Here is a 26,059-nt window from a genome sequence, read left to right on the forward strand (position 1 = left end):
CTACGGGTCTTACCGAAGTGGGGTTGTGGTTATGGTGATTCAACAAAGTGAGCCCGAAGACATTGCTAGGGTTTGGAGCAGCTGCCCACAATAACCACAAATCTGATCCCACATCAGTCTCAGCTGATTTCAGAGTTCTGCAGACTTAATAAAACGTGGATAGAAACATAAATGATATCTGTGCGGCTCATTAACACAGAGTGATCAGAGCAAGAGCGAAGAAGGAGCAGGAAGGAGGCAAATATTAATGTTTGTTCTCAAGACACACCCTGAGCTAAGAGCGGCAGCAACACTCTCTATTCACTATTACTATTATCTTACTAACTATAAGTCTACCTCCAACCAGGAAGCTGCAGCACCACGCTGGCCACGCTCTGTTCTCTATGATAGTATACCACTAACCCGACCAGGAAGCTGCAGCAGCCACACGCTGACCACGCTCTGTTCTCTATGATAGTATACCACTAACCCGACCAGGAAGCTGCAGCAGCCACACGCTGACCACGCTCTGTTCTCTATGATAGTATACCACTAACCCGACCAGGAAGCTGCAGCACCAGCCGCTCTGCTTCTGTGTGGGGGGGTTCAGCACAGCGGACTCACTGTTTGTTCATCTGTATTCACAGAGGATTCAAGTTCCTGCTGAACAGTCTAAGACAGAATACTCCCGGACCGAGAGCAAAGCTGCTGCAGCAGGGTGAGTAAATCTAATGCACCTTCAGCAGGGAGAGTAAATCTAATGCACCTTCAGCAGGGAGAGTAAATCTAATGCACCTTCAGCAGGGAGAGTAAATCTAATGCACCTTCAGCAGGGAGAGTAAATCTAATGCACCTTCAGCAGGGAGAGTACATCTAATGCACCTTCAGCAGGGAGAGTAAATCTAATGCACCTTCAGCAGGGAGAGTAAATCTAATGCACCTTCAGCAGGGAGAGTAAATCTAATGCACCTTCAGCAGGGAGAGTACATCTAATGCACCTTCAGCAGGGAGAGTACATCTAATGCACCTTCAGCAGGGAGAGTACATCTAATGCACCTTCAGCAGGGAGAGTAAATCTAATGCACCTTCAGCAGGGAGAGTAAATCTAATGCACCTTCAGCAGGGAGAGTACATCTAATGCACCTTCAGCAGGGAGAGTACATCTAATGCACCTTCAGCAGGGAGAGTACATCTAATGCACCTTCAGCAGGGAGAGTACATCTAATGCACCTTCAGCAGGGAGAGTACATCTAATGCACCTTCAGCAGGGAGAGTACATCTAATGCACCTTCAGCAGGGAGAGTAAATCTAATGCACCTTCAGCAGGGAGAGTACATCTAATGCACCTTCAGCAGGGAGAGTAAATCTAATGCACCTTCAGCAGGGAGAGTAAATCTAATGCACCTTCAGCAGGGAGAGTACATCTAATGCACCTTCAGCAGGGAGAGTACATCTAATGCACCTTCAGCAGGGAGAGTACATCTAATGCACCTTCAGCAGGGAGAGTAAATCTAATGCACCTTCAGCAGGGAGAGTAAATCTAATGCACCTTCAGCAGGGAGAGTAAATCTAATGCACCTTCAGCAGGGAGAGTAAAGTGTGTGTGTGTCGCAGGTCCCCTCAGCCGAAGGACCACACAGAGCTTCCCCCCCTCCCCTCTCCCCCCCTCATGGAGGAGCAGTGCCCCCCTTCTCCTCGCTTCTCCCCCCAGAGACTCAGCGAAGCCGCCCCCCAGGAGGAAGACAAGGACAGGTAAAGTCTTTATTCAATAATCATCATTAACCACAGCTGTGAGATCGGGGTCTCTTTACTTGGGGAGGGGGGTGGTCTTCATGGAGCCCTGTGACAGCCTGGAGGGTGGGGGGGCATCAGCCAACATGCACCCTGTCGGTAGAGAAGCTTCCTGCAGCTGAAGACCTGAATGAGGTCTGGATCCACTATGAGTGAAGCTGCTGTAACCTGAACCTGATCCTGATTCTGAATGTGTGTTTTAGGGGGCAGCGTCTGACCGGAAGTAGACCCTCTGCAGGGACCAGGGTCCCCGTCAGGATCCTGCATTCAGGGGGGGGCAGCGACACCTGTCCATACCTGCAGCAACCTGACCCCCCCACTGTGGAAGCTCCTGGGGGCCTCGCTGGTCTGGGCTCTGCAGGCCAGGACTCACACTGCAGTGCATTCAGCCGACACACTGATCCCCCCCACAGGGACCACCTGACCCCCACCCCAGATCACATGACCTCCAACAGTTCGCCACCAGTGGGCCTGCCCTGCAGAGAGGGGGAGACCTCTGGGGGTTTGGGAGAGACGAACTCTGGGGGGTCGGGGGGGGAGACTCCGGGTCTGTCTGAGGACCAGAGGAGGGAGGCGCTGGCCCGGGTCATCGTGGGGAAAGATAAATCTCTGGCTGAGGTTCTGGACCGCAGCCACATGAAGACCACCATGGACCTGATGGAGGGCATCTTCCCTGGGGGGGGGCAGCTGCTGGAGGGAGGGAACCATAGCAGGAAGGTCCCCCCCAAACAGGGTTCGGGCCCCCCTGCTGAGACCAGGTGAGACTCCCTGTAGACCAGGTCTCTGAGAGACTGATGATGATTGAGGCGCGTTCACACCAAGTACTTTTCCCACAATAGTTCATGAGAACTCTTTTAGTTCTGATGAACTAAAGCAGATCGCGTTCACACCGAAATTAGTTCCTGGGGGTGGATTAGGTAAATGAAGCCGCACTTCTTCTTCTTCTGCTTTGGGTTTACTGGCAGGCCGCAAACAACTTCACGGCGAGTACAGTAGCTGGCGGTATGCACCTTAAAGTTGCAATCCGCCAACAAACTGAGAGAAGAAGAAGAAACACCTCCCGCATATACTGCCACGCCCACCTGCTGAATATGAAGCGTCTGTTTACCTTCCGACCTCAGGCATGAGATTCGTCTGAGTTATTTAAGCAAACACAAATACAGATCGTCGACCAGTCAAATGCAATAGCAATGCTGATTCGGAGGCGAAGGCGGTTAAGAAGGATTGACAAAAGGATTGGACGACGACATGCACGAGCTATGGATTACGTAACCTGTGCACAGTAAATAGGCTCAGCAGTTAACACACCTTTATTATATATCCTCCTGAGAGCAACTGCATCCGTCCGCCATGAACCCTACAGAAACCTACGTGTTAGTTTCGGCCCATTTTGTGTCGTGTAAAATGGGGGAAATAAAAAAGTTAGCAAATCCCCATGTCCTCCTCAGAGGACATTCATAAAAACATTTCGATTTAGGTCAAATCATTATTACAGTGCTCTGAAACTCACTACACTAACTCCTAAGATGTTCCCTTACTATAATTAATTAAAAATATTGAACTCACAACACTGGTAATTACAAACGTAACCATTTCTCTTTCTATAAATAGTGCTTGTGTTGATGGACGCCATTTTGAAATACAATGACATTATCTTTTTCAAAGCCACATATTTGGGGTGGGACACAAATAAAGCTTCGCCAGTTTATAACCGATGAAACATGATGGTATCAGAATAATCACTGACATGTGATGTACAGGATGCTACACAGGTCACTGTAAAGATAAAGTGTCAGAGGAGAAATAAGCAAGCTTAGTTACTCCAGGGAGAATGTCCTTGTAATTAGTAATTGTAAGTCGCTTTGGATAAAAGCGTCAGCTAAATGAAATGTAATGAAAAATGTAAGATACAGGATCTGTTTAATCGCCATGTAGGTTCTCTTGTATTGCACACTCAAGACAATATCAATAACGGCATCACGCTTTCCCAGGTGCGTCGTATGCATGTAAATACAAGTTAAACGTTTTAATGTAGATAGAAGTTAACATTTTCAATATAAAATAAAGTGTCAGTCGTATCAAAACAATATATATATAATAACAATAATAGGTAGGCTCAGCAGCAGACACACCTTAGTGCAAAGTGAAGTGTCAGTATTAATAACAGTGGCATATATATAATAGGGGTGTTGAAAATAATCGTTTCTACGATGCATTGCGATGCGGACGTGGACGATTCGGTCTCGATGCAGGGACGGAAGATAATCGGTTATAGTAGTAACGTTGCTTCCTGATTTTCCGGCCGCGGCTTTACTATAACATTTTTTCTGTCACTTTAATATCAAATCGGTCGGTGACGCAGAGATCAGGGAACAGACGTGACAGCGGCATAGCAACACGGAGCAGTCTGCTTTATCCACCAACACAAGAACACCAGTCCAGAACCGACAGCAGGACCCGCTCTCAATCACTCCGTGTCAGAGCCGCAGCGACACGGAGTGTGACAGGGATTTATGTTTTTCAAAAATAATCGCGTTACAATCATGTCAGGTTTTTGGTGGATTTAATTAAGTCTTGGATTGCAAAGTATGAATGTCCTCTAGCAATTTGCAGACGATATATACGTGTGTAAAGTTTGTGAAGGCAGGAGGAAAAAAGCTTCCGCGATCACCGTCTCCTCTCCGTTCCTCCAAGCCCCGCCCCCTCCCTGAAAATAATGAGTGACATGCTGATAGTGACCCGATAGAAACTTTGTTATTCACTTAATCACTGAGATATAATGAAGCTAATTTAATCTCATACATTCATGGGATTTATGTAACAGTAAGACAGAGAATGTAAGTGTGCACCCACATGCACTATTTTTGTTTGTATATGCTGTTGTAAATACTCCTGTTGTCTGCTGTGTTCAGACTCAAGTCCTGTGTGTGATGTCTCATTCAGGACATTCAGTGTCCTTTCTTAACAGAAGACTGTTGCTAGAAGCTGCAGCTAGACTGCAGAAGCATTATCTTTTTGTTTTTGAGGATGGAACAACTTCACACACGGAGGCTAGACCTATACAATTAATTTATTTTGGTTTATAAATTAATGTCAAGACATTTATGTTATTGATTTCTGAAGCACTTTCTAAATAATAAAAAGAGAGTTCATATGTATTTACTGCATGTATGCATTGATGAAAAATAAGCCATGTGCAGTAATATAGAAAATTGAGGATGCAACGCATTGGTATGAATCGTGATGCACCGTGATGCACCGGGATATCGAACCGAATCGAATCGTTGACAGGATAATCGTAATCGAATCGAATCGTGAGACCAGTGAAGATGCACAGCCCTAATATATAATCACAATAATACAACATTAACTGTCCCAGGTGTAGGCAATTTGGGGTGAAGTGTCTTGCCCAGGGACACAAGGACATGCTGACTGCAGTGGGGTTTGAACCTGTGCTCCCCTGATCCGAACACCAACGCACTAATCCACTGCACCACACGCCTCCCAACAAGTCATTGTACAGTTTATCAATGATGACAAGTCTTTCTTTCTTTTTTTATTGAAGGCCTGTTGGATTTAATCAGCTCGCTTAGCACTGCCAGAAGCCCAGCCCGAAAGGTATTTTGTTGCTCCACCTGGCGCCCAGCCTGGCACGCCGCCGAGTCGGCATGGCGCGGCATCACCATGAGCAGCTGGTCGTCCGATTCCTGGGCCTTGTGTGAATGCAGCAGCCGTTCGTCGTGCATCTCCTTGGCACGCAGGTCCTCATTCTCCTTGCTGACCATGGCACAGCGGTCCTCCATCACCATGATGGTGTCAAGGAAGCTGTCATCCCCTGCCCGCTTTCCTAAGAGGAGAAATAAGCAAGATCAGTTTAATCGCCATGGTGCAGGCAGGGACAGTGTACAAGATGCAGGTGTAAAGTAGAAGATAAGATAGGATCAAATAATATCAAATACAAAATATCAATCAATCAATCAATGTTTATTTATATAGCCCAATATCACAAATGTTACATTTGTCTCAGTGGTCTTCACAGTGTGTACAGAATATCAGTATGACAATACGACACCCTCTGTCCTTAGACCCTCACATCGTACAAGGAAAAACTTCCAAAGAAAACCCAGTTTTAAAAATAAATATCAAAGTGTCCTTATTTATTGTTTTGTGCTTAATGTATGCTTTGTTTTATTAGTGGACATCAGTTCGATGCGTCACCTTCTTTCAAGCCCAGAGTAGTTACAGTGCAAGTGGATTGACATCTAACATAAGCCGAGTAAAATTATAACAATCAATAAAAAAAGGAAAAATAAATTGAATTTCAGTTAAATTTTTACTGAAATGTGCAAAATATTAGAACATCAGTCTTTGTGGCATACCGGTAATCAACTGTTTGAGCTTTTACCATGAACATGTAGAATGAATGTTGCAAATGACACATGAAATTATAGCAACTACCATGTAAGTTATTGTTGACCTCTATTCACTCAGTGTAGCCACAGAGGTAGCATTATGTCCAGCTAGCATGCTAATTGCTAACGTTATATTATCGTTTTATCCCGGAGGGGAAAGCTCACTAGTTTCCAATCCAGAGAGAAACACCTCGCCTGAAACACATGATTAGTGCCATGAGTTAGTGAAGCAAATTACAGAAGATTACACACTTATTCACAAGTCAAAACGTTTTCATAGCGGCCGAGAATGTATGTTATTAGCTAGCTCGGTTCCGGCCTGCTAACAGTGTTACCCAATTCATTCTAGCATTGCTAACTCGATCTACCGAGCAAATAAAAGTACATATGAAAGCAGTATTTTGCAGATTAAAACAGTGCAGTGCATTTAGTTTATTTTACCTTCGTCGTCGTCCCGGCATGATTTTGCCAGGTCGGCTAGCTTTGCTGAACCACGGAAAGTGCCTTCAGTAGAAGCTTCTCGATCGCGTCCTCTGAGTAAATCGCCAGAAGCGCCGACAAAATCCTCATCACTCCACCGCTCAGATGATTTATTTAGTGGTGCTATAATAATCAGACATATGAAGCTTTTTCTCCCACGAAAGTCCCTGGTGATGGTTCTGATAAACTAATTTAGTTCCTGGGGCTTTTAGGTGTGACGCAAATATATCGTAGTTCTGATGAACTATTGTGGGAAAAGTACTCCGGTGTGAACGCGGCTACGGACGTGCAGTGAGGATCAGGTTCCGTGAGGATCAGGTGCAGTGAGGACCAGGTTCAGTGAGGATCAGGTTCAGGGAGGATCCGGTTCAGTGAGGATCAGGAGGATCAGGTTCAGTGGGAATCAGGTTCAGTGAGAATCAGGTTCAGTGAGGTTCAGGAGGATCAGGTTCAGTGAGGATCAGGTTCAGTGAGGTTCAGTGAGGATCAGGTTCAGTGAGGTTCAGTGAGGATCAGGTTCAGTGAGGATCAGGTTCAGTGAGTTCAGTGAGGATCAGGTTCAGTGAGGATCAGGTTCAGTGAGAATCAGGTTCAGTGAGGATCAGGTTCAGTGAGGATCAGGTTCAGTGAGGATCAGGGGGTTCAGATTCCGTGAGGTTCAGTGAGGATCAGGTTCAGTGAGAATCAGGTTCAGTGAGGATCAGGTTCAGTGAGGATCAGGTTTAGTGAGGTTTAGGTTCAGTGAGGATCAGGAGGTTCAGATTCAGTGAGGATCAGGAGGTTCAGATTCAGTGAGGATCGGATTCAGTGAGGATCAGGAGGTTCAGATTCAGTGAGGATTAGGTTAAGTGAGGATCATGTGCAGTGAGGACCAGGTTCAGTGATGATCAGGTTCAGGGAGGATCAGGTTCAGTGAGGATCAGGAGGATCAGGTTCAGTGAGGATCAGGAGGATCAGGTTCAGTGAGGATCAGGTTCAGTGAGGTTCAGTGAGGTTCAGGAGGATCAGGTTCAGTGAGGATCAGTGAGGATCAGGAGGATCAGGTTCAGTGAGGATCAGGTTCAGTGAGGTTCAGGAGGATCAGGTTCAGTGAGGATCAGGAGGATCAGGTTCAGTGAGGATCAGGTTCAGTGAGGTTCAGGAGGATCAGGTTCAGTGAGGATCAGGTTCAGTGAGGATCAGGTCCAGTGAGGTTCAGTGAGGTTCAGGAGGATCAGGTTCAGTGAGGTTCAGTGAGGTTCAGGAGGATCAGGTTCAGTGAGGATCAGGTTCAGTGAGGTTCAGTGAGGTTCAGGAGGATCAGGTTCAGTGAGGTTCAGTGAGGTTCAGGAGGATCAGGTTCAGTGAGGTTCAGTGAGGATCAGGAGGATCAGGTTCAGTGAGGATCAGGTTCAGTGAGGTTCAGGAGGATCAGGTTCAGTGAGGATCAGGTTCAGTGAGGATCAGGTCCAGTGAGGTTCAGGTTCAGTGAGGTTCAGGAGGATCAGGTTCAGTGAGGATCAGGAGGATCAGGTTCAGTGAGGATCAGGTTCAGTGAGGATCAGGTTCAGTGAGAATCAGGTTCAGTGAGTTCAGTGAGGATCAGGTTCAGTGAGGTTCAGTGAGGATCAGGTTCAGTGAGGATCAGGTTCAGTGAGTTCAGTGAGGATCAGGTTCAGTGCGGTTCAGGTTCAGTGAGAATCAGGTTCAGTGAGGATCAGGAGGTTCAGATTCCGTGAGGTTCATTGAGGATCAGGTTCAGTGAGGATCAGGTTCAGTGAGGTTCAGGTTCAGTGAGGATCAGGAGGTTCAGATTCCGTGAGGTTCAGTGAGGATCAGGTTCAGTGAGGATCAGGTTCAGTGAGGTTCAGGTTCAGTGAGGATCAGGTTCAGTGAGGTTTAGGTTCAGTGAGGATCAGGAGGTTCAGATTCAGTGAGGATCAGGAGGATCAGGTTCAGTGAGGATCAGGTTCAGTGAGGTTCAGGTTCAGTGATGATCAGGAGGTCCAGATTCAGTGAGGATCAGGTTCAGTGAGGATCAGGAGGTTCAGATTCAGCGAGGTTCAGTGAGGATCAGGTTCAGTGAGGTTCAGGTTCAGTGAGGATCAGGAGGTTCAGATTCAGTGAGGATCAGGAGGATCAGGTTCAGTGAGAATCAGGTTCAGTGAGGTTCAGGTTCAGTGAGGATCAGGTTCAGTGAGGTTCAGGTTCAGTGAGGTTCAGGTTCAGTGAGGTTCAGTGAGGATCAGGTTCAGTGAGGTCCAGGTTCAGTGAGGATCAGGTTCAGTGAAAATCAGGTTCAGTGAGGATCAGGTTCAGTGAGGTTCAGGTTCAGTGAGGATCAGGTGGATCAGGTTCAGTGAGGATCAGGAGGATCAGGTTCAGTGAGGATCAGGTTCAGTGAGGAGCAGGTTCAGTGAGGATCAGGTTCAGTGAGGAGCAGGTTCAGTGAGGTTCAGTGAAGATCAGGTTCAGTGAGAATCAGTGAGGATCAGGTTCAGTGAGGATCAGGTTCAGTGAGAATCCGGTTCAGTGAGGATCAGGTTCAGTGAGGATCAGGTTCAGTGAAGATCAGGAGGTTCAGATTCAGTGAGGTTCGGTGAGGATCAGGTTCAGTGAGAATCAGTGATGTTCATGTTCAGTGAGAATCAGGTTCAGTGAGGATCAGGTTCAGTTAGGTTCAGTGAGGATCAGGAGGTTCAGATTCAGTGAGGATCAGGAGGATCAGGTTCAGTGAGAATCAGGTTCAGTGAGGATCAGGTTCAGTGAGGTTCAGGATCAGAAGGTTCAGTGAGGATCAGGAGGATCAGGTTCAGTGAGGATCAGGTTCAGTGAGGTTCAGTGAGGATCAGGTCCAATGAGGTTCAGTGAGGTTCAGTGAGGATCAGGTTCAGTGAGGATCAGATTCAGTGAGGTTCAGGTTCAGTGAGGATCAGGAGGATCAGATTCAGGGAGAATCAGGTTCAGTGAGGTTCAGGTTCAGTGAGGAGCAGGTTCAGTGAGGATCAGGTTCAGTGAGGTTCAGGTTAGGTGAGGATCAGGAGGATCAGGTTCAGTGAGAATCAGGTTCAGTGAGGATCAGGTTCAGTGAGGTTCATGTTCAGTGAGGATCAGTTTCAGTGAGGATCAGGTTCATTGAGGTTCAGTGAGGATCAGGAGGTTCAGATTCAGTGAGGATCAGGAGGATCAGGTTCAGTGAGGTTCAGTGAGGATCAAGTTCAGTGAGAATCAGGTTCAGTGAGGATCAGGTTCAGTGAGGATCAGGTTCAGTGAGGTTCAGTGAGAATCAGTGAGGATCAGGTTCAGTGAGGATCAGGTTCAGTCAGGATCAGGAGGATCAGGTTCAGTGAGGATCAGAAGGATCAGGTTCAGTGAGGATCAGGTTCAATGAGGTTAAGTGAGGTTCAGGTTTAGTGAGAATCAGGTTCAGTGAGGTTCAGTGAGGTTCAGGTTCAGTGAGGATCAGGTTCAGTGGGGTTCAGGTTCAGTGAGGTTCAGTGAGGATCAGGTTCAGTGAGGTTCAGGTTCAGTGAGGTCCAGTGAGGATCAGGAGGATCAGGTTCAATGAGGTTCAGGTTCAGTGAGGATCAGGTTCAGTGAGAATCAGGTTCAGTGAGGATCAGGTTCAGTGAGGATCAGGTTCAGTGAGGTTCAGGTTCAGTGAGGTCCAGTGAGGATCAGGAGGATCAGGTTCAGTGAGGATCAGATTCAGTGAGGATCAGGTTCAGTGAGGATCAGGTTCAGTGAGGTTCATGTTCAGTGAGGTTCAGTGAGAATCAGGTTCTGTGAGAATCAGGTTCAGTGAGAATCAGGTTCAGTGATGTTTAGGTTCAGTGAGGATCAGGTTCAGTCACGATCATGTTCAGTGAGGTTCAGTGAAGATCAGGTTCAGTGAGAATCAGTGAGGATCAGGTTCAGTGAGGATCAGGTTCAGTGAGGATCAGGTTCAGTGAGGATCAGGTTCAGTGAGAATCAGTGATGTTCAGGTTCAGTGAGGATCAGTGAGGATCAGGTTCAGTGAGAATCAGGTTCAGTGAGGATCAGGTTCAGTTAGGTTCAGTGAGGATCAGGAGGTTCAGATTCAGTGAGGATCAGGAGGATCAGGTTCAGTGAGGATCAGGTTCAGTGAGGTTCAGTGAGGATCAGGTCCAATGAGGTTCAGTGAGGATCAGGTTCAGTGAGGATCCGATTCAGTGAGGTTCAGGTTCAGTGAGGTTCAGGTTCAGTGAGGATCAGGTTCAGTGAGGTTCAGGATCAGAAGGTTCAGTGAGGATCAGGAGGATCAGGTTCAGTGAGGATCAGGTTCAGTGAGGTTCAGTGAGGATCAGGTCCAATGAGGTTCAGTGAGGATCAGGTTCAGTGAGGTTCAGTGAGGATCAGGTCCAATGAGGTTCAGTGAGGATCAGGTTCAGTGAGGTTCAGGTTCAGTGAGGTTCAGGTTCAGTGAGAATCAGGTTCAGTCACGATCATGTTCAGTGAGGTTCAGGTTCAGTGAGGAGCAGGAGGATCAGATTCAGGGAGAATCAGGTTCAGTCACGATCAGGTTCAGTGAGGTTCAGGTTCAGTGAGGAGCAGGTTCAGTGAGGATCAGGTTCAGTGAGGTTCAGGTTCAGTGAGGATCAGGAGGATCAGGTTCAGTGAGAATCAGGTTCAATGAGGATCAGGTTCAGTGAGGATCAAGTTCAGTGAGGTTCAGTGAGGTTCAGTGAGGATCAGGTTCAGTGAGGTTCATGTCCAGTGAGGATCAGTTTCAGTGAGGATCAGGTTCATTGAGGTTCAGTGAGGATCAGGAGGTTCAGATTCAGTGAGGATCAGGAGGATCAGGTTCAGTGAGGATCAGGTTTAGTGAGAATCAGGTTCAGTGAGGATCAGGTTCAGTGAGGATCAGGTTCAGTGAGGATCAGGTTCAGTGAGGATCAGGTTCAGTCAGGATCAGGAGGTTCAGGTTCAGTGAGGATCAGGTTCAGTGAGGATCAGAAGGATCAGGTTCAGTGAGGATCAGGTTCAGTCAGGATCAGGAGGTTCAGTGAGGATCAGGAGGATCAGGTTCAGTGAGGATCAGAAGGATCAGGTTCAGTGAGGATCAGGTTCAATGAGGTTCAGGTTTAGTGAGGTTCAGTGAAGATCAGGTTCAGTGAGAATCAGTGAGGATCAGGTTCAGTGAGAATCAGGTTCAGTGAGGATCAGGTTCAGTGAGGAGCAGGTTCAGTGAGGTTCAGTGAAGATCAGGTTCAGTGAGAGTCAGTGAGGATCAGGTTCAGTGAGAATCAGGTTCAGTGAGGATCAGGTTCAGTGAGAATCAGTGATGTTCAGGTTCAGTGAGGATCAGTGAGGATCAGGTTCAGTGAGAATCAGGTTCAGTGAGGTTCAGGATCAGAAGGTTCAGTGAGGATCAGGAGGATCAGGTTCAGTGAGGATCAGGAGGATCAGGTTCAGTGAGGATCAGGTTCAGTGAGGATCAGGTCCAATGAGGTTCAGTGAGGATCAGGTTCAGTGAGGATCAGATTCAGTGAGATTCAGGTTCAGTGAGAATCAGGTTCAGTGAGGTTCAGGTTCAGTGAGGTTCAGGTTCAGTGAGAATCAGGTTCAGTCACGATCAGGTTCAGTGAGGTTCAGGTTCAGTGAGGAGCAGGTTCAGTGAGGATCAGGAGGATCAGGTTCAGTGAGAATCAGGTTCAATGAGGATCAGGTTCAGTGAGGATCAGGTTCAGTGAGGTTCAGTGAGGATCAGGTTCAGTGAGGATCCGTTTCAGTGAGGATCAGGTTCATTGAGGTTCAGTGAGGATCAGGAGGTTCAGATTCAGTGAGGATCAGGTTCAGTGAGGATCAGGTTCAGTGAGGTTCAGTGAGGATCAGGAGGTTCAGATTCAGTGAGGATCAGGAGGATCAGGTTCAGTGAGGATCAGGTTTAGTGAGAATCAGGTTCAGTGAGGATCAGGTTCAGTCAGGATCAGGAGGTTCAGGTTCAGTGAGGATCAGGAGGATCAGGTTCAGTGAGGATCAGGAGGATCAGGTTCAGTGAGGATCAGAAGGATCAGGTTCAGTGAGGATCAGGTTCAATGAGGTTCAGGTTTAGTGATAATCAGGTTCAGTGAGGATCAGGTTCAGTGAGGTCAGGTGCAATGAGGTTCAGGTTTAGTGAGAATCAGGTTCAGTGAGGATCAGGTTCAGTGAGGATCAGGTTCAATGAGGTTCAGGTTTAGTGAGAATCAGGATCAGGAGGATCAGGTTCAGTGAGGATCAGGTTCAGTGAGAATCAGGTTCAGTGAGGATCAGGTTCAGTGAGGATCAGGTTCAGTGGGGTTCAGGTTCAGTGAGGTTCAGTGAGGATCAGGTTAAGTGAGGTTCAGGTTCAGTGAGGTCCAGTGAGGATCAGGAGGATCAGGTTCAGTGAGGATCAGGTTCAGTGAGAATCAGGTTCAGTGAGGATCAGGTTCAGTGAGGATCAGGTTCAGTGGGGTTCAGGTTCAGTGAGGTTCAGTGAGGATCAGGTTCAGTGAGGTTCAGGTTCAGTGAGGATCAGGTTCAGTGAGAATCAGGTTCAGTGAGGATCAGGTTCAGTGAGGATCAGGTTCAGTGAGGATCAGGTTCAGTGAGGATCAGGTTCAGTGGGGTTCAGGTTCAGTGAGGTTCAGTGAGGATCAAGAGGATCAGGTTCAGTGAGGATCAGGTTCAGTGAGGATCAGGTTCAGTGAGGATCAGGTTCAGTGAGGATCAGGTTCAGTGAGAATCAGGTTCAGTGAGGATCAGGTTCAGTGAGAATCAGGTTCAGTGAGAATCAGGTTCAGTGAGGATCAGGTTCAGTGAGGATCAGGTTCAGTGAGGATCAGGTTCAGTGAGGTTCAGTGAGGATCAAGAGGATCAGGTTCAGTGAGGATCAGGTTCAGTGAGAATCAGGTTCAGTGAGGTTTAGGTTCAGTGAGGATCAGGTTCAGTGAGGTTCAGTGAGGATCAAGAGGATCAGGTTCAGTGAGGATCAGGTTCAGTGAGAATCAGGTTCAGTGAGGATCAGGTTCAGTGAGGATCAGGTTCAGTGAGGATCAGGTTCAGTGAGGTTCAGTGAGGATCAAGAGGATCAGGTTCAGTGAGGATCAGGTTCAGTGAGAATCAGGACCAGGAGGTTCAGATTAATTGAGGATCAGGAGGATCAGGAGGATCAGGTTCAGTGGGGATCAGGTTCAGTGAGAATCAGGTTCAGTGAGAATCAGGACCAGGAGGTTCAGATTAATTGAGGATCAGGAGGATCAGGTTCAGTGAGGATCAGGAGGATCAGGTTCAGTGAGGTTCAGGAGGTTCAGGTTCAGGTTCAGTGAGGATCAGGAGGTTCAGGTTCAGGAGGATCAGGAGGTTCAGGTTCAGTGAGGATCAGGAGGATCAGGTTCAGGAGGTTCAGGTTCAGTGAGGATCAGGAGGATCAGGTTAATTGAGGATCAGGAGGATCAGGTTCAGTGAGGATCAGGAGGATCAGGTTCAGTGAGGTTCAGGTTCAGTGAGGATCAGGAGGATCAGGAGGTTCAGGTTCAGGAGGATCAGGAGGTTCAGGTTCAGTGAGGATCAGGAGGATCAGGTTCATGAGGTTCAGGTTCAGTGAGGATCAGGTTAAGTGAGGATCAGGATCAGGAGGTTCAGGTTCAGTGAGGATCAGGAGGATCAGGTTCAGTGAGGTTCAGGTTAAGTGAGGATCAGGATCAGGAGGATCAGGTGCAGCGAAGCAGTCTTTGTTGGGAAGGATCACAGTCAGGATCACGGACCCCCCCATTATCCCACTCATCACACAAACTAAACACACTAGCAACTTGAAAATGTTAATTATTCATGAGTAGTCTGTGTTTCAGGGAGCAGGACAGCATGGCAGCATCCGTCTCCATGGTAACCAGCTCGTCCTATTACAGCACATCTGCTCCTAAAGCCGAGCTCCTCATCATGATGAAGGACATGAGGGAGGAAGAGGAGGAAGAGGAGGAAGAGGAAGAGCTGGACTCTGAGGAGGAGCTGGACTTAGACCTGGCCTTCAAGAAGGTACCAGCCCAATAACACACTCTAAAACAGGAGTGTACTTCCTGTTCATGTAGTTCACTTCCTGTTCCTGTGGTTCACTTCCTGCTCCTGTAATTCACTTCCTGTCCCTGTAGTTAACTTCCTGCTCCTGTAGTTTACTTCCTATTCCTGTAGTTAACTTCCTATTGTGTGGAGTCTGACTTCCTGTAGTTCACTTCCTGTTCCTGTTGTTATCTTCCTGTCCCTGTATTTACCTTCCTGTCCCTGAATGTAACTTCATGTCCCTGTATTACTTCCTGTCCCTGTATTTACCTTCATGTCCATGGATTTAACTTCCATTAGACAGCTATATGCCATACATTTTTCACAGTAAATATGTATTCAGTATGATAGCTGTCTAACAGAAGTTAAATCCATTTCTCACTTATTCTGACAATGTACTTAATCCCAAATAAAAGAACCCAATAAAAAGATAATAGTGAAGTCACGTTGTAATAACAATAACTCATCTCTCTCTGTTTTTTTAGTTTTCTTTGTGTGCTTTGCTAAAAGCCACTGTGTCAAGTGTCCTAGTTGGGTTGCCGTACGGAGTTGTCCAATATGGCGGACCATCTCGCACATGCGCAGTACAGATCGGGCAGGGGGCAGATCGGGTAGTGACAATGTCCCTGTATGTAACTTCCTGTCCCACAGCAGCAGCTGATGCAGAGCCTCAGCAGGAAGCTGACTGTGCTGCAGGAGGCACAGCAGAGCCTGCAGGAGGACGTGCAGGACAACAATGCGCTGGGGGGGGCAGTGGAGGCTCAGGTGCAGCTGCTCTGCAAACCCAACGAGATCGAAAAGTTCCGCATGTTTGTGGGAGACCTGGACAAGGTAGTGAGTCTCCTGCTGTCTCTGTCGGGACGCCTGGCGAGGGTGGAGAACGCCATTGACAGCCTGGAGGAGGAGGCGCCCCCCCAGGAGAGGGTGAGACATATACACACATATATATATATATATATATACACATATATATACACATATATATTAGAGCCGGGACTCGATTAAAAAAATGGATCTAATTAATTAGAGGCTTTGTAATTAATTAATCGCATTTTTAATCAAATATACATATCTGACCTGAGAACAGCGAGAAGCAGTTTCCACATGGATGTGACTCCAAGTGGTCTACAGTCGAGTGCAGTCCAGGGAGCCAGGGAGCTGGTTATTCTCTCAGACGTGGACTTCCTTATCCTGGCCCTGAAACCAGTCGTCTGGTTGAGTGTGGGTTGGGTCAGGGTGTGGTTCCTTGCACTCGGAGTCGGGCTAACGTCCACGCTAGCTGCTACATGCTAGCTGCTACATGCTTTGCATTTAGGTGATACTTTAGGCTTGATGTGCTGCGGTGATATGCAAATTCTTTCTTGCATAATTTGCACACAACCGTGCTCTTATCGACGCTTCCACCCGTCCGTTTTTTAAAACAAAATGTCCCATCCACGGGGCCGACCAAAGCGGTCTCATCAGCTTGTTCGTTCATGTTTGACTATTGTTCACCGTGGTTTGTTGTTGTTTGAAGTCCCATGCTGAAGTCATGAACGTTAGTTGGTGCTCCAGTATAATCTGTACGCCTGAAACTCATCCAGTGAGAAACGTTCCGCTGTGCAAAAATAAGTGCGTTAATTTTTTTAACGCGTTCATTTTTGTGTAATTAATTAATCTTAATTAACGCGTTAAAGTCCCGGCCCTAATATATATATATATTAATGCTGTCAAAATTATCGCGTTAACGGCGGTAATTCATTTTTTTAATTAATTGCGTTAAAATATTTAACGCATGTGCAGAATGGCCCGCCCCATACATCCCACCACTGGCAGCGCCAGGGTATGGCTGTGGTAGGCTACACCCATACCAAGAAATGGCTTAGCCCCACCTTAGCCCCACCATGAAAAATTATGTTAAAGTAAGCGGAGTAAATTGCACATACAGCAGTTAGTCAGATTGATTTCAGCAACTTGTCTGGAAATACTGAAGGCCAGAAACTGTTTTGAAAACTTTTGTCACGTAGTGATCGTCTTCTCAATAGAACATCTTTGATAATGTCTTCTGGCCAATCAGAATCAAGATAACGGCGTGGTGTTGTTGCAGGAAGTCCCGACGGAGAATACCTTTGCTGTAGTACAGGTAACACATAGGCCTAACTGGTACGCAGGTTATGGCGTAATCTGAAATGTGTACCGTCACTTGTGTCACAAAGCGCATTTGCGTACCGACGTAATTGTGAAGCTTTTCCAGAAGGCGGTTAGATCACCGGACGACAGAGTCGGTCTCCGTGTGCACAGACAGGACTGCTGTTAACGTCGGTCTGTACAACGGAACTGTGCCAAAACTGCGCCCCCCCCCCCCCCCCCCCCCCTCACTGGAGAACTGCGCTAAAACAGCTGATCACAACGTTCACTCTGTGGTCACGAAGTACTCCACTAGCCGCCGCCCCCCCCCCTGTCGACTTTCCTGAAGTACTTCACTAGCCCCCCCCACCCCCCCCCCCCGCTGTCGACTTCCTGAAGTACTCCCCGTTGATAGAACTCAACACGTAATGAATCAAGACCCCACGGTTTGATGATTGATAGGTGTGTGGGTTGTCTTTCATTTTGACATGCAGAAAAATGTTATAATAAACATAGATACTGTATGTTAAATGGATATATCCGCCTTCTTTCATTTATCTTTCCATTCCCACAACAATATACATAAATAAATGGCATATTTTGGACATAGTTCGAATGGTGATTAATCATGATTAATTATTTTTTAAGCTGTGATTAATCTGATTAAAAATTGTAATTGTTTGACGATATATCGTGTCGTGACGATAACCGCGATATGCGCATGCGCGATATTCACATCGCAGGACGTGACAATTAAAAAAAAAACACGGTCTTTTTTTCAATTCCTGTATGTTTTCATATCGCAATATACTGTATATCGCAGGGGGGGGGAAATCCCAATGTCAGTTTTTTCCAATATCGTGCAGAGCTAATATATATATATATATATATATATATATATACAAATATATATAGATGGGCTCCACCCCAGCAGAGGGTGAGACATATACACATATATATATATAGAAGGGCGCCCCCCCAGGAGAGGGTGAGACATATACACATATACATATATATATATATACACACATATACATATAGGAGGCTCCCCCCCCAGGAGAGGGTGAGGGTAGGGGGGGTAGGCTACACCCATACCAAGAAATGGCTTAGCCCCACCATGAAAAATGATGTTAAAGTAAGCAAAATAAAGTCTGCCAACTCGCGCGGAGTAAATTGCACAGACAGAAGTTAGTCAGATTGATTTCAGTAGCCACGGTTTTGAAAACTTTTGTCACGTAGTGATCGTCTCTTCTCAATAGAACATCTTTGATAACGGCGTGGTGTTGTTGCAGGAAGTCCCGACGGAGAATACTTTTGCTGTAGTACAGGGGTGCACATTAGAGGCTTCTCAATTCTTAAATGTCCCCTCCTCGAATCCCCTCCTCGAGACTTAGTCCCGCCCACAGGAGATGCGAGCGGAGGACCGAGGAGGGGAACCGAGGACCGAGGAGGGGAAGCAGCAGACGTTTAAAGAAATGAGAACTCCTCTCCTCTGAGCGGTCATATTAAAGCGACGTCCGTTCATTATTACGTGGCAACAGCTGCATCAGCTGTCGAGTGTTTTGTCAAAGCGCTGTATTTTATAATCTCTGTTAGATCAGCTGAACATTGTTCCCCCACATATTTACCTTGAATTCATTGAGAGTGCGGTATAATGAGACAATAACAGGCTACAGATGCAGACACACACACAAATATATTTATATAAATATATGCAATTTAAAGTATGAGAGCACTCTCACAATAACACAATCAGAGACTGGATATATCCTCCCCCCCCCTCTCTCTGGTCGCTGAAATGGGGAACTGAAATTACAGGCCAAAAGTTGTATTTGCAAGTATTAAAAGTAAGCAGAGGACACCAAACCAACTCAATCAATCAATCAATGTTTATTTATATAGCCCAATATCACAAATGTTACATTTGTCTCAGTGGTCTTCACAGTGTGTACAGAATATCAGTATGACAATACGACACCCTCTGTCCTTAGACCCTCACATCGTACAAGGAAAAACTTCCAAAGAAAACCCAGTTTAAAGGGAAAAATGGGAGAAACCTCAGGGAGAGCAACAGAGGAGGGATCCCTCTCCCAGGACGGACAGACGTGCAATAGATGCCGTGTGTAAATTGAAAAGATAATACATTTGCAACATAGGTAGTCCAAATGTTTGGAAATGCATGTGTGTATAATAGGAAGATGAATCCACGAGGATATCCATCCAGGACCTATGATCCAGGACCACAGCCACGACTCAAGATCCAGCGCTCGCGATCCAGGACACAGGACCGCAGGATCATCCATGACTCCGGATCCCAGCGTATATAGACACCAAAAAGAAAGACATTTGGGGAAGCTGGGTTAATCGGAACATGAGTGTACACGGGTATAGACAGAGAGAAGGAAGAAGTAAGATGTCCCCCGACAAACTAAGCCTATATCAGCAAAACTAGGGGCTGAATCTAATCAGCCCTAACTATAAGCTTTATCAAAAAGGAAGGTCTTAAGCGCACTCTTAAAAACGGATAGGGTGTCTGCCGCCCGAACACAAACTGGAAGCTGATTCCACAAATGTGGAGCTTGATAAGAAAAGGCTCTGGCTCCCATTGTACTTTTAAAGATTCTAGGAACAACCAACAACCCTGCATTCTTGGAACGCAATGCCCTAGTAGGACAGTAGGGTATAATGAGTTCTTTAAGGTAAGATGGCGCCTGCCCATTAAGGGCTTTGTAGGCGAGAAGAAGAATTTTAAATTCTATCCTGTGTTCTATAGGGAGCCAGTGTAAGGCAGCCAGAACAGGAGTAATGTGGTCCCTTTTCCTAACTCTGGTTAGTACACGAGCCGCAGCATTTTGAATCAGCTGAAGCGACTTGATTGACTTCTTAGTACTCCCTGATAATAAAGAGTTACAATAATCCAGCCTAGAAGTAACAAATGCATGGACTAGTTTCTCTGCATCGTTTTGAGGCAAGATATGCCTGATTTTTGCAATGTTACGTAGATGGAAGTAGGCGGTCCTTGAAATTGATTTTATGTGGGCGTTAAAGGATAAATCCTGATCAAATATAACACCAAGATTCCTTACAGTCTCACTGGAGGCCAAATTAATGCCATCCATAGTTAGTATGTCTTTAGATAATTTGTTTCGTAGATTCTTCGGGCCAAGTACAATAACTTCAGTTTTGGTCGTGTTTAACATCAAAAAGTTTAAGGTCATCCACGTTTTTAAGTCCTTAAGGCAGTCTTGAATTTTATTTAGATGATTAATTTCATCAGGCTTGATTGATAAATATAGTTGAGTATCATCCGCATAACAATGAAAGTTTACAGAATGATTCCTTATAATATTGCCTAACGGAAGCATATATAATGTGAACAAAATAGGTCCGAGCACTGAGCCCTGTGGCACTCCATGGCTAACTTTGGTTTGCGTGGAAGATTCATCGTTAACACGTACAAACTGAGAGCGTTCAGATAGATAGGACCTGAACCAGCCTAAAGCAGTTCCCTGTATGCCAACTAAGTGCTCTAGTCTTTGCAATAGGATATCATGGTCGATAGTATCAAATGCAGCACTGAGATCGAGCAAAACAAGAATAGGGACAAGTCCCTTGTCTGAGGCTATTAGAATATCATTTGTGACTTTAACCAGAGCTGTCTCTGTGCTATGATGTGTTCTAAAGCCAGACTGAAAGTCTTCAAATAAATCATTGTTTTTTAAGTAATCACACAGCTGTTTTGCGACCGCTTTCTCAAGAATTTTTGAGAGGAACGGAAGATTAGAAATAGGTCTATAGTTGGCTAAAACCTCTGGATCGAGGTTGTGCTTTTTAAGAAGCGGTTGTATCACTGCTACTTTGAATGATTGTGGAACATAGCCTGATAATAAAGACATATTCATAATATTTAATAAAGAAGTGCTAATTAATGGAAAAACTTCCTTCAACAGCTTAGTTGGAATTGGGTCTAACATGCACGTGGATGGTTTAGAAGAGAGAATCATTGAATGTAATTGTTCAAGGTTAATGGCTGAAAAGCATTCTAGTTTACTATCTAGTGTAATATTAGAACTTACGATTCCGGGAGCTGTTGATAACACTATACTGGTCGAAGGCAAGAGGTCATTAATTTTGTTTCTAAGAGTAACAATTTTATCGTTAAAAAAGCACATAAAATCATTACTACTGAGTGCTAAGGGAATAGAAGGCTCAATCGAGCTGTGGCTCTCTGTCAGCCTGGCTACAGTGCTGAAAAGAAATCTTGCATTATTCTTATTCTCATCTATTAATGAAGAGTAGTAGGCTGCTCTCGCTTTAAGCAGTGCTTTCTTATATTCATTGAGAGTAATATGCCAAATTAAACGAGATTCTTCAAGTTTAGTGGAACGCCATATCCTTTCAAGTTGTCTAGACTTTTGCTTTATTTTGCGGGTTTCGGCATTATGCCATGGAGCTAATCTATGTTGTTTTATTTTCTTCTTTTTCAAAGGAGCAACAGAGTCTAATTTTATTCGCAGCGCATCTATAGCACTATCAACAACATGATCAATTTGGGGTGGTGTACATTTTGTATAAGTTTCCTCCCCTACATGCAGACATGCTATCGAGTTAAGTATTGGTGGAATCTCTTCCTTAAATGTGGCTATAGCACTAACAGATAGGTTTCTGCTGCAAGAGCTTTTGACTAATGCTTTGTAGTCTAGTAACAGTACTTCAGAAGTTACTAAGAAATGGTCGGATAAAGCAGGATTATGCGGTTCGACTAATAGTTGCTCAATTTCAATACCATAAATCAGAACAAGGTCGAGAGTGTGATTATAGCAGTGGGTTGGTTTATTTACACTCTGACAGAAACCAACAGAATCTAATACAGAGTTAAATGCAACAGTAAGGCTATTTTTCAACTGAGACTTGTCTGTCCGCCGCATGTGCGCACTGTACAACACACACCTACACACTGTACCACACACACCTACACACTGTACAACACGCACCTACACACTGTACCACACGCACCTACACACTGTACCACACGCACCTACACACTGTACCACACACACCTACACACTGTACAACACGCACCTACACACTGTACAACACGCACCTACACACTGTACAACACGCACCTACACACTGTACAACACGCACCTACACACTGTACCACACGCACCTACACACTGTACCACACGCACCTACACACTGTACCACACACACCTACACACTGTACAACACACACCTACACACTGTACAACACGCACCTACACACTGTACCACACGCACCTACACACTGTACAACACGCACCTACACACTGTACAACACACACCTACACACTGTACCACACGCACCTACACACTGTACAACACGCACCTACACACTGTACCACACGCACCTACACACTGTACAACACGCACCTACACACTGTACCACACGCACCTACACACTGTACAACACGCACCTACACACTGTACAACACGCACCTACACACTGTACCACACGCACCTACACACTGTACCACACGCACCTACACACTGTACCACACGCACCTACACACTGTACAACACACACCTACACACTGTACAACACACACCGACACACTGTACAACACGCACCTACACACTGTACCACACACACCTACACACTGTAGCCTACCACACACACACACACCTACACACTGTACAACACACACCGACACACTGTACAACACGCACCTACACACTGTACAACACACACCTACACACTGTAGCCTACCACACACACCTAAACACTGTACCACACACACCTACACACTGTACCACACACACCTAAACACTGTACCACACACACCGACAGCTCCTAAAGCATAATCAGGCTACAGCCGTTGTGTATTTTATTGAAGCACTAAATGGTCTTAGAAAAATATGGACTCTTTGTAGATATCTACTAAACTACAGCAAATAAAGAGAGTAGGCCTGTTATACTGAGTGATATATATTTTACACACTGCTCTGCTTTCTGCAGGACCTCACAGCTGTTCTCACTGTAAACATCGCGTCGCGATGAGAGCAGGTTCTAAAATAATATCCAGGGGATGCATGCAGAGCTGTCATTGGCTGAGATAAGTCCGGCCGTGCGTCACGCCTCCACCGTTCCCGGAGATGCATCCGCGGAGGAGCCGTGGAGGAACCATCAGTGTATCCTCGGTGCGAGCTCCTCCAGAGAGCCTCCTCTCTCCTCTCTCCTCTCTCCTCTCTCCTCTCTCCTCGGTTAGAGCTCCTCCAGAGAGCCTCCTCTCTCCTCTCTCCTCGGTTAGAGCTCCTCCAGAGAGCCTCCTCGACGCTCGATCCTCGGTCCTCGGTGTGCATTTAGAGAAATGAGACGTCCTTCAAAATGGCACGCTGAAATTCATTTCCGGACCACTACCGGAGGTCCGAGGAGTCGAGGAGGGGACATTTGAGTATTGAGAAGCCTCTATTGTCACTACCCGATCCGTCCCCCTGCCCGATCGGTACTGCGCATGTGCGAGATGGTCCGCCATATTGGACAACTCCGGACGGCAACCCAAGATGGACACTTGACACAGTGGCTTTTAGCAAAGCTCAAAAAGAAAACTCGAGAGAGATGAGTTATTGTTGTTACAACGTGACTTCACTATTATTTAACAACTCTTTTATTGGGTTCTTTTATTTGGGGTTAAGTACATCGTCAGAATAAGTGAGACATGGATTTAACTTCTGTTAGACAGCCAAATGCCATACATGTTTGCATACATTCACAGTAAATATGTATTCAGTATGATAGCTGTCTAACAGAAGTTAAATCCATGTCTCACTTATTCTGACGATGTACTGAACCCCAAATAAAAGAACCCAATAAAAAGAGTTGTTAAATAATAGTGAAGTCACGTTGTAACAACAATAACTCATCTCTCTCGAGTTTTTGAGCTTAGCTAAAAGCCACTGTGTCAAGTGTCCATCTTGTGTTGCCGTCCGGAGTTGTCCAATATGGCGGACCATCTCGCACATGCGCAGTACCGATCGGGCAGGGGGACGGATCGGGTAGTGACAGACATAACTGGTACGCAGGTTATGGCGTAATCTGAAATGCGTACCGTCACTTGTGTCACAAAGCGCATTTGCGTACCGACGTACTTGTGAAGCTTTTCCAGAAGGCGGTTAGATCACCGGACGACAGAATCGGTCTCCGTGTGCACAGACAGGCTGCTGTTAACGTCGGTCTGTACAACGGAACTGTGCCAAAAGAACTACGCCAACCGGCTGCGGAGGGAGACTCCCCCCCTCACTGGAGAACTGCGCTAAAACAGCTGATCACAACGTTCACACTCTGTGGTCACGAAGTACTCCACATTTTTACAACAAAGAAATCATCTACCAAAAACAGATGTCCTTACTTTTTGTGTTAAATGTATGCAGAGATATATATATACACATAGATAAGAGAAGGCTGTGTCTCCTGTCTCCTGGCAGCGCCTGCTGACGGACAAGAGGAATGTTCTGATCCGGCAGCACGAGGATGCCAAGGAGCTGAAGGAGAACCTGGACCGGAGGGAGCGTCTGGTGTTTGACATCCTGTCGCTGCACCTCCATCAGGACCTCCTCACCGACTACCAGCACTTTGTGAAGATGAAGTCAGCGCTCCTCATCGAGCAGCGCAAGCTGGAGGACAAGATCAAGCTGGGGGAGGAGCAGCTCCGTGGTCTGAAGGAGAGCCTGGAGAACCGGACCTCCTTCTGAAAGGGAAGAGCCTGAGAGGAACTGTGAGGAGACTTGGGTTGTAGTAGTGGCTGGTGTCCAGCAGAGGGAAGCAGAGGACTATTTAGAGACCCTGAAGAACTCCTCCTGCAGCCCCTCCACCTCCTGCACAATTAGGGCTGCATTCAAGTGCTCTCAGAGAAATGGGGAAAAGGAGCTCCAGACTTTATGTGAATTCTTCAGAACAAACCGAACTCTGGGATGAGTTTAAAGACTGTGGGAACATTTCTGTAGCGTCCATGTTGTTTCCAGCCGAGGCGTCCCTGAACGCACCACCTGCAGTTTGCATTTTTTCCACGTTTTTAGTAATTTATTGTAGCCTGTTGGATCCGAGCAGGAGGGAAAGTGTTTCCTCTTCATCACGCTGTGTCAAAATGTTGTCATGTTTCAGTCATTTTATTTCCACTCACTTTATTCCCCCCCCAAAGCAGCTGCTAACAGGAGGTAAAGATGGTGGATGTGAAAGCACTTTTTGGGCTTCAGTGAACAGAGCAGAGCTCTTCACATTCAGACCTCCAGACCCTCCAGACCTGGACTCAAGTGAAGTCCATCTGAAGTGCCTGTCGGGGGGGGGGGGTGTTCTGTTGTGTTGCTCACATTACAGATGCTAAACATGTCGTTACGAGATACATTTCAACACTAAAGATGTTTTGGATTTCAATCCTCCCACCTGTGTTTCCCATGATGCATCACTGTTGCTGCTCCTTATTTCAAAATAAAAGCTTCTGCTGAATCGTGTGATGGTGTCCGAGTCACTCATTAACCTCCACGCCTCCTCGGATAAGAGCTGGAGACTTTGGAGTGTCTTTGAGAGTCAGCAGTTCCTGACAGCAGGACTCGGGATTAATGAAGAGGCCGATCCAGAGGAATCAGCAGGAGGTAACGGGGGGGGGGGGGGGGGTCTACATTTAAAGGACCATCAATAACTCCTGAGGAAGAGTTTCAACATTATGCTTCATTTTATTTAGAGACGCTTTATTTATCAGTATAGATATATATTACCTGATGTGTTGAGGTACGCGAAACAAACAAAATGTGCAGGCTGCCGGCGAGATCTCGAGGACTGTCAACGGATTCATATGAACTGCCACAGTATTTTATAACTTTCATGATTCTATGTTTTTGTATTACTCTTAAAACTACACAGAACAAAGCACAGAATAATTAGCTTCCTGTGGAGGTACAGAGGTTATGTATAATGACATAGTTCAGTATGGATTCAGCAGTTTGTGTAATATTAATAAAGAGGGGTCGCTCTCAGACATTCAGAAAGAGGTTTATTATTAATGGTGAACTCATAAAACCTATAAGGATGTTTATTGTTTTGTAAGGATATTTTGTACTTTTTAATTAATGTATTATGAAAGTCATACATGGCGTACACAGGTGAATGAAACGTGTGCAACTAACAGATATCCCCATGAAAGCCACCAACTTCATAACTGATATTAACACAATTATTTGTTATTACAGGTTATGTTTAAATATGCTAATAAGGCATCATTCCATGCTAACTGTTGTTG

The 26,059-nt window shown here is 46.0% G+C and overlaps 1 protein-coding gene across 1 annotated transcript in view; it reads left to right on the plus strand.

Moving 5' to 3' along the window:
• The window catches only part of LOC117444565 (protein Shroom2-like), a 62,550-nt gene extending 37,276 nt beyond the window's left edge, over nt 1-25,274 (plus strand). Inside the window, 6 exon segments of the mRNA XM_034080037.1 lie at nt 627-697; nt 1,594-1,731; nt 1,974-2,528; nt 14,477-14,660; nt 15,333-15,605; nt 24,252-25,274. Coding sequence (XP_033935928.1) covers nt 627-697; nt 1,594-1,731; nt 1,974-2,528; nt 14,477-14,660; nt 15,333-15,605; nt 24,252-24,518 — 1,488 coding nt within the window. The 3' untranslated portion in view covers nt 24,519-25,274.
• The last annotated feature ends 785 nt before the right edge of the window (nt 25,275-26,059 follow it).

This window comes from Pseudochaenichthys georgianus, unplaced genomic scaffold (assembly GCF_902827115.2).
Source record: "Pseudochaenichthys georgianus unplaced genomic scaffold, fPseGeo1.2 scaffold_833_arrow_ctg1, whole genome shotgun sequence".
Taxonomy (NCBI): domain Eukaryota; kingdom Metazoa; phylum Chordata; class Actinopteri; order Perciformes; family Channichthyidae; genus Pseudochaenichthys; species Pseudochaenichthys georgianus.